Source organism: Centroberyx gerrardi, chromosome 21, assembly GCF_048128805.1.
Source record: "Centroberyx gerrardi isolate f3 chromosome 21, fCenGer3.hap1.cur.20231027, whole genome shotgun sequence".
NCBI lineage: Eukaryota > Metazoa > Chordata > Actinopteri > Beryciformes > Berycidae > Centroberyx > Centroberyx gerrardi.
Window position 1 is genome coordinate 221,030 of NC_136017.1, and position 9,106 is coordinate 230,135.

The following is a 9,106-nucleotide window of genomic DNA, read 5'->3' on the forward strand; positions in this document are numbered from 1 at the left end:
TGAACTGACTTTCTACTGAACTGACTGTTTCTGCTGAGCTGACTGTTTATACTGAGCTGACTGTTTATACTGACCTGACTGTTTATACTGACCTGACTGTTTCTACTGAGCTGAGCTGACTGTTTCTACTGAGCTGAGCTGACTGTTTCTACTGAGCTGAGCTGACTGTTTCTACTGAGCCGACTGTTTCTACTGAACTGACTGTTTTGCTGAGCTGACTGTTTCTACTGAGCTGACTGTTTCTACTGAGCTGAGCTGTTTCTACTGAACTGACTGTTTCTGCTGAGCTGACTGTTTCTACTGAGCTGACTGTTTCTACTGAGCTGAGCTGTTTCTACTGAACTGACTGTTTCTGCTGAGCTGACTGTCTACTGAGCTGACTGTTTCTACTGAGCTGAGCTGACTGTTTCTACTGAGCTGAGCTGACTGTTTATACTGACCTGACTGTTTCTACTGAGCTGACTGTTTCTACTGAGCTGAGCTGACTGTTTATACTGAGCTGAGCTGACTGTTTATACTGACCTGACTGTTTCTACTGAGCTGACTGTTTCTACTGAGCTGAGCTGACTGTTTATACTGAGCTGACTGTTTCTGCTGAGCTGACTGTTTCTACTGAGCTGACTGTTTCTACTGAACTGACTGTTTCTGCTGAGCTGACTGTTTCTACTGAGCTGACTGTTTCTACTGAACTGACTGTTTCTGCTGAGCTGACTTTCTACTGAGCTGACTGTTTCTACTGAGCTGACTGTTTATAATGTGTGTACTCAGTGTGTGTGTGTACTCAGTGTGTGTGTGTGTTCTCAGTGTGTGTGTGTGTGTGTGTGTGTACTCAGTGTGTGTGTGTGTGTACTCAGTGTGTGTGTGTGTGTGTCCTCAGTGTGTGTGTGTGTGTACTCAGTGTGTGTGTGTGTGTGTGTGTACTCAGTGTGTGTGTGTACTCAGTGTGTGTGTGTGTGTGTGTACTCAGTGTGTGTGTACTCAGTGTGTGTGTGTGTACTCAGTGTGTGTGTGTGTGTGTGTGTACTCAGTGTGTGTGTACTCAGTGTGTGTGTGTGTACTCAGTGTGTGTGTGTGTGTGTGTGTACTCAGTGTGTGTGTGTGTGTGTACTCAGTGTGTGTGTGTGTGTACTCAGTGTGTGTGTGTGTGTGTGTGTGTACTCAGTGTGTGTGTGTGTGTCCTCAGGTACGCTGACAGCTCCGACCCTCAGCAGGTGATCAAATACCTGGAGGAGAAGAAGAGCCAAGGAAGACCAGGTCAGTCAGTTTACTGACTGTTTACTGATTGACTGTTTACTGACTGTTTACTGACTGACTGTTTACTGACTGACTTGTTTACTGACTGTTTCACTGACTGGTTTACTGACTGACTGTTTACTGACTGACTTGTTTACTGACTGGTTCACTGACTGGTTTACTGACTGGTTCACTGACTGACTGGTTAGCTGACTGACTGGTTAGCTGACTGACTGGTTCACTGACTGGTTTACTAACTGGTTTACTGACTGACTGTTAGCTGACTGACTGGTTCACTGACTGGTTTACTGACTGGTTTACTGACTGACTGGTTAGCTGACTCACTGGTTAGCTGACTGACTGGTTAGCTGACTGGTTTACTAACTGGTTTACTGACTGACTGGTTAGCTGACCGACTGGTTCACTGACTGGTTTACTGACTGACTGGTTAGCTGACTGGTTTACTGACTGACTGGTTCACTGACTGGTTTACTGACTGGTTCACTGACTGGTTTACTGACTGGTTCACTGACTGGTTTACTGACTGACTGGTTCACTGACTAACTGGTTCACTGACTGGTTTACTGACTGGTTAGCTGACTGACTGGTTCACTGACTGGTTTACTGACTGGTTTACTGACTGGTTAGCTGACTGACTGGTTCACCGACTGGTTTACTGACTGGTTAGCTGACTGACTGGTTTACTGACTGGTTCACTGACTGGTTTACTGACTGGTTTACTGACTGGTTAGCTGACTGACTGGTTTACTGACTGGTTCACCGACTGGTTTACTGACTGGTTAGCTGACTGACTGGTTAGCTGACTGACTGGTTCACTGACTGGTTTACTGACTGGTTAGCTGACTGACTGGTTAGCTGACTGACTGGTTTACTGACTGGTTCACCGACTGGTTTACTGACTGGTTAGCTGACTGACTGGTTAGCTGACTGACTGGTTCACTGACTGGTTTACTGACTGGTTAGCTGACTGACTGGTTCACCGACTGGTTTACTGACTGGTTAGCTGACTGACTGGTTCACCGACTGGTTTACTGACTGGTTAGCTGACTGACTGGTTAGCTGACTGACTGGTTCACTGACTGGTTCACTGACTGGTTTACTGACTGGTTTACTGACTGTTAGCTGACTGACTGGTTAGCTGACTGACTGGTTCACTGACTGGTTTACTGATTGGTTCACTGACTGACTGGTTCACTGACTGGTTTACTGACTGGTTTCCCGGCAGGTTTACTGACTGGTTTACTGACTGACTGGTTCACTGACTGGTTTCCTGGCTGGTTCACTGACTGGTTTCCCGGCTGGTTTACTGACTGGTTTACTGACTGGTTTCCCGGCTGGTTTACTGACTGGTTTACTGACTGGTTTCCCGGCTGGTTTACTGACTGGTTCACTGACTGGTTCACTGACTGGTTTCCTGGCTGGTTCACTGACTGGTTCACTGACTGGTTTCCTGGCTGGTTTACTGACTGGTTTCCCGGCTGGTTTACTGACTGGTTCACTGACTGGTTTCCTGGCTGGTTCACTGACTGGTTCACTGACTGGTTTCCTGGCTGGTTTACTGACTGGTTTCCCGGCTGGTTTACTGACTGGTTCACTGACTGGTTTCCTGGCTGGTTCACTGACTGGTTTACTGGCTGGTTTACTGACTGGTTTCCCGGCTGGTTTACTGACTGGTTTCCCGGCTGGTTTACTGACTGGTTTCCTGGCTGGTTCACTGACTGGTTTACTGACTGGTTTCCCGGCTGGTTTACTGACTGGTTCACTGACTGGTTTCCCGGCTGGTTTCCAGCTGGTTTCTTCGTCAGCGGTCTGAACCTGACAGAAGACGCTCGCTGCGTTCTTCTTCATCCCTTCCTGAACATGAGGAAGATGACGCTGAAGGCTCTCTCTCCTCTGCTGCGCTGGGCGAGCGAGCAGCAGCCGGGGCCGCAGGGGGGCGGAGTCAACATCCTCTGCTGCGACTTCGTGGGCCTCAGTCGCTTCTGCTCGCTGGTGATCGGCCTAAACTACAAACCGGCGGGCGGGGCCGGCGCTACGTAGCGGTCGGTCGGGCGGACGCCCGGCTGTTACCGTAGCGACCGGATGATTCGGCGTCAGATCGGCCCGGTTTGACGCTTCGGGTTCCGCGCGGCGGGACTCGTCATCGGAGGGAAACTTTACGGATGAGAATCTACCAGACTTTAAAGACTCGGTTCTCCCGGTGGAGCGGCTGTCGAGCACAGAGAGGGCGGAGCTTCCAGAGCAAGACGGCGTTTCAGCGTCGAGTCTCTGTCGAGCGGCCAAAACCTCAGGAAAATCCTGAAGCCAATCAGGAAGCAGCAGCTCCTCTGACGTCCAGACAGACTCCAAACCGCCAACTCCATGACGTCTCTGCACCACAACCAACTTCTGATCAAATATAAATCAATACATTTGTTGGTTTTGGTCTCAGCAGCTAATTTCACTTCTTCTGATGTGTGTCCTTATGGAGATTTTCAAAATAACTGTCATTAACAGATATAACGTTGTTATAAACGGGGTTGTTTTCCTAGTGATTGACAGGTCGTCTCTCCAGTGATTGACAGGTCGTCTCTCCAGTGATTGACAGCTCGTTGATTCTGGACCAATAGCAGCGGAGCTGCGGCTCTGTCGGCCCTCAGCCTCTCTGGCTGCTCCGCCTCCAAAACATGTCAACATGGCGGAGATCGTAAACCAGATCTATAGGCTTCAAAACCCTTCAGAACCCTGTGGTGACATCATCGTGACATCACTCACTGTGGTGACATCATCGTGACATCACTCACCGCTCCATCTGTTCACAGTCTCTGCTTCAGCTCTCAGATCGCCCCGAAGCTTTTTGGGACCGTCCAGCCTGGTTTTACACCCTGCAGGACGCAGACGTCCACATGAAACCCTTAAACCCTGCGGAGCGTCATCTGAACCTGGAGGTCTAGAACCTGGAGGTCTGGAGCCTGGAGGTCTGGAACCTGGAGGTCTAGAACCTGGAGGTCTAGAGCCTGGAGGTCTGGAACCTGGAGGTCTGGAACCTGGAGGTCTAGAGCCTGGAGGTCTGGAGCCATCGAGACGTCAGCTGATCAACATCAAGTTACTCAGAGGGTTGATGAGCTGTTTAAGGATCACATCCAAGACTGCGCAGGTCTACAGTCTCTTGTCTAGCGACCTGACGGTAACAACGTTACGCAGGTCGAAGGTCACGTAGCTAGCGACCTGACGGTAACAACGTTACGCAGGTCGAAGGTCACGTAGCTAGCGACCTGACGGTAACAACGTTACGCAGGTCGAAGGTCACGTAGCTAGCGACCTGACGGTAACAACGTTACGCAGGTCGAAGGTCACGTAGCTAGCGACCTGACGGTAACAACGTTACGCAGGTCGAAGGTCACGTAGCTAGCGACCTGACGTTAACAACGTTACGCAGGTCGAAGGTCACGTAGCTAGCGACCTGACGGTAATAACGTTACGCAGGTCGAAGGTCACGTAGCTAGCGACCTGACGTTAACAACGTTACGCAGGTCGAAGGTCACGTAGCTAGCGACCTGACGGTAATAACGTTACGCAGGTCGAAGGTCACGATGCTAGTAAAGTGTTCCTCCTCTTTCTGTCGTTTAACTTTAATAACTTGTTTAAATGTTAATGTTAATGTTCTGTTCAGTGTGAACAGTCAGAGCTCACAGCTACAGATCCAGAGCTGAGAACGGCGAGACGTTTCCAACGAGAGGAGAGATCGTCATGGAGACGACTCTCAGAAAGCCGGTAGCTTCGTCCTCTCTGTGATCGACGGCCGGTCGCCAAGGCGACGACGTCTTCGGCCGAACGATCTGGTAGATTTCACAACAAGGAGGTGTGAGCGTGTTCTCGTCCGTAAAGTTTCCCTCCTGACCACCGAGCAGAACCTGGACCTGTGAAACCGGTCTCTGGTCAGAACTGGGTCCAACCAGGTCCAGTTTGGCCCAGGTCTTTAAACCTGTCATGATGTTGATTATTGATTATTAGGACTGGATATTAAGTGTGAATATGATCCATATTGTTGCTGTAACCTCGCTCTGTTTACTCTCAGCTGTTTTATATTTTCATACAGAACATATTTATTCTTTCTGGTAAATTTTCATATTGTAAATATTTAGAATTGATTCTCTTTGTCTCAATAAGATCCACTGCTGTTATTCTGGAATAAATACTTTGTCATACTTCTATACATATTTCTATTCAACGTGTTGTGTTTATATAAACTGGATTTAATAGATTCTTACTAGATTATATTTTTCTTTGCTGGATCCTGTTGCTGTTTACTGATTTCCCCACTGGATCAATAAAGTTTTGTCTAATTTCATTTTATAATTATTATTATTCTCTGGATCAGGATTAAGGATCAGGATTAAAGATCAGGATTAAGGATCAGGATCAGGATCAGGACCAGGATTAAAGATCAGGATTAAGGATTTATTATATTTGACACCAGTCCCGCCCGCCTCCAACATCCAATCAGATTCCTCCAGAGCTGCAGAAGGGTATGATGTCATTGATCAGTATTAGCTCTCTGGTCTCTAGATGTATGATCAATAGTCTTCAGTATTCATGTTAGTGTGGCAATAATATAATTTATTAAACCGTCAGATGTGGCTCTGCTTCAGATTCTCACTCTTTACTGGGTTGGCTTTGAGAACTCACTGAAGTGGCCCGAGCCTTGAAACCAGGATCATCATCATCATCATCATCATCATCATCACATTGATTCATTCAAACTGCATCACACATCACATCAGAGCTGGACTGTCAGGATCTGGTCTCAGAGTCTCAGTGAACTTCACATTTCTATCTGTTGTAATTCTACATCTCCTCCTTCAGGCTGAAATAGACTTAACATGCCTCATGAAAAGAGTTAAGTGTTGCTAATATTTTGTCCAGCCTGTGTACACATGTCACCAGAGGGGTCAGAGGTCAGAGGTCAGAGGTCAGCAACCTTTTACATGACAAGCAGCTGCTGATCTCACTGAGCTAGAAGCAGCTGAGAAGCTTCATCCATCACATGATTTCTATTAGAGTTGGAACTGCTGATAACTGTGTGTGTGTGTGTGTGTGTGTGTGTGTGTGTGTGTGTGTGTGTGTGTGTGTTGGCCCCTCCCTGTCCCTCAGTCAGAGTCTATCTGCCCCCTAGTGGCCGTTAGGAGACTTTCACTCTCACAGTTGAAACTGCTTGTTGGAAAAGATGAAGACCAAACAATGTTCATTTAGGAGAAACTTTAATTCTGACAAACAATTACAGAAAACTAGATAGAAGTTTAGCTTGGAATGATGAGATGACAATAAAATACCAAATGTTGCTAAAGAAAGATATTTCAACCTGTCAATCATCAACAACAGACTCTAAGACTGTGGGGCCCAAACTGGCCCCCGGGCCACAGTTTGACCCTCCAGAGGGGGTCAGAAATATGAGATAATTTAGAATAGATAAAAACTTCTGTATAAACACAAAGGTATATTATTCAAATGTACATATTTATTCTGTCTGGTAGGTAAATATTTTTAATTGATTGTCTCAATAAGCTCCACTGCTGTTATTTTTGAATAAATACTTTTTCATACTTTCATACATATATTTCTATTCTGCCTGTTCTCTTTATATAACCTCATTTTACTAGATTCTTACTATATCACATTATATTTTTCTTTACTGTATCCTGTTACTTTTTACTGATTTCCCACAGGATCAATAAAGTTTTGTCTCATTTCATTCTATAATAATAATCACTATTCTCTGTGTTTCAGTCTGCAGGATTAGGATTAAGGATCAGGAACAGGTTCAGTGTTTCCTCCAGTTTTATTCTCTCAGGATGGGAAAGCCTCTGGAACAGCATCTGGACCATCATGGGACACTAAAACTCTCCACTGAAGCCCAGGATAATAATCATCATTCATTCAAACTGCATCATATCCATCATATCAGAGATGGACAACACTGACCAGCCAATATCTGATCTTTAATAAAAGGTCAATATCATCCTGAAACCTGTATATCGGTCCGACACTGTTAGAGCATAATGTCAGTATTTAGTTGTCAGTTGTCTCAAACCTGAGACTCAGAGCAGATGCAGCCAGAGAGCAAACTGACAACGTGTCAGTGCTGAATGTTCTGCACCCTGAAATAATGTTGGTGCAACACTGCTGTTTCTGTTCAGATTCAGTCATTGATTTAACATCAAATTAACATTGAAACAATATTAATTTGTTATTATTAAAGATATAGCCAACTTCTTTAGAGTCTTTAATGAAGCTGTCATTTTACATATGGGGTGATGCATTTTAATTCCAAATATAATACAAACACACATCACTTTTACATCAGCTGCTGACAAGGTGTCCACGCTCTCTGCTCATTAACACCACATCTCAGCATCCAGGGATCACAGATCCAGACTTTCAGATTTACCCTCTTGTTTTTATCGTTCATGTGCGCTCAACTCGTCACTGATATTTCCGACAGCACCTGAAGGCAGCATAACACCTGAAGGCAGCATGACACCTGAAGGCAGCATGACACCTGAAGGCAGCATAGCACCTGAAGGCAGCATAGCACCTGAAGGCAGCATGACACCTGAAGGCAGCATGACACCTGAAGGCAGCATGACACCTGAAGGCAGCATGACACCTGAAGGCAGCATGACACCTGAAGGCAGCATGAAGGCAGCATGACACCTGAAGGCAGCATGACACCTGAAGGCAGCATGACACCTGAAGGCAGCATGACACCTGAAGGCAGCATGACACCTGAAGGCAGCATGAAGGCAGCATGACACCTGAAGGCAGCATGACACCTGAAGGCAGCATGACACCTGAAGGCAGCATGACACCTGAAGTGCACATGTTGCTCTGTCAGTTCTGCTGCCGCTAAATAAATGAATCACTTTGTGGGATTCGGTCTCATCTGCTCACAGGACTGTGTTCACTCCTGCTGCTCCACATGAGGAGTCCGACCTGAACACAGCAGGAGGAGGAGACATGCCGACCTGAACACACGGCAAGAGGAGACATGCCGACCTGAACACAGCAAGAGGAGGAGACATGCCGACCTGAACACAGCAAGAGGAGGAGACATGCCGACCTGAACACAGCAAGAGGAGGAGACATGCCGACCTGAACACAGCAAGAGGAGGAGACATGCCGACCTGAACACACAGCAAGAGGAGGAGACATGCCGACCTGAACACACGGCAAGAGGAGGAGACATGCCGACCTGAACACAGCAAGAGGAGGAGACATGCCGACCTGAACACACGGCAAGAGGAGGAGACATGCCGACCTGAACACAGCAAGAGGAGGAGACATGCCGACCTGAACACAGCAAGAGGAGGAGACATGCAGACCTGAACACACGGCAAGAGGAGACATGCTGACCTGAACACAGCAAGAGGAGGAGACATGCCGACCTGAACACAGCAAGAGGAGGAGACATGCCGACCTGAACACAGCAAGAGGAGGAGACATGCAGACCTGAACACACGGCAAGAGGAGACATGCTGACCTGAACACACGGCAAGAGGAGGAGACATGCCGACTTGAACACACGGCAAGAGGAGGAGACATGCCGACCTGAACACAGCAAGAGGAGGAGACATGCCGACCTGAACACAGCAAGAGGAGGAGACATGCCGACCTGAACACAGCAAGAGGAGGAGACATGCCGACCTGAACACAGCAAGAGGAGGAGACATGCCGACCTGAACACACGGCAAGAGGAGGAGACATGCCGACCTGAACACAGCAAGAGGAGGAGACATGCCGACCTGAACACAGCAAGAGGAGGAGACATGCCGACTTGAACACACGGCAAGAGGAGGAGACATGCCGACCTGAA

The 9,106-nt window shown here is 47.4% G+C and overlaps 1 protein-coding gene across 3 annotated transcripts in view; it reads left to right on the top strand.

Moving 5' to 3' along the window:
- LOC139929009 (PI-PLC X domain-containing protein 1-like) overlaps nt 1–5,449 on the top strand; it is a 13,417-nt gene extending 7,968 nt beyond the window's left edge. For 2 of the 3 annotated variants that reach the window (XM_078291146.1, XM_078291147.1), the window contains exons 6-7: nt 1,184–1,254; nt 3,044–5,449. In XM_078291146.1, coding sequence (XP_078147272.1) covers nt 1,184–1,254; nt 3,044–3,294 — 322 coding nt within the window. In that variant the 3' untranslated portion in view covers nt 3,295–5,449. The remainder of the gene's footprint in view (nt 1–1,183; nt 1,255–3,043) is intronic. The other variant, XR_013507600.1, reaches the window with a different exon arrangement.
- Nucleotides 5,450–9,106: the final 3,657 nt, after the last annotated feature.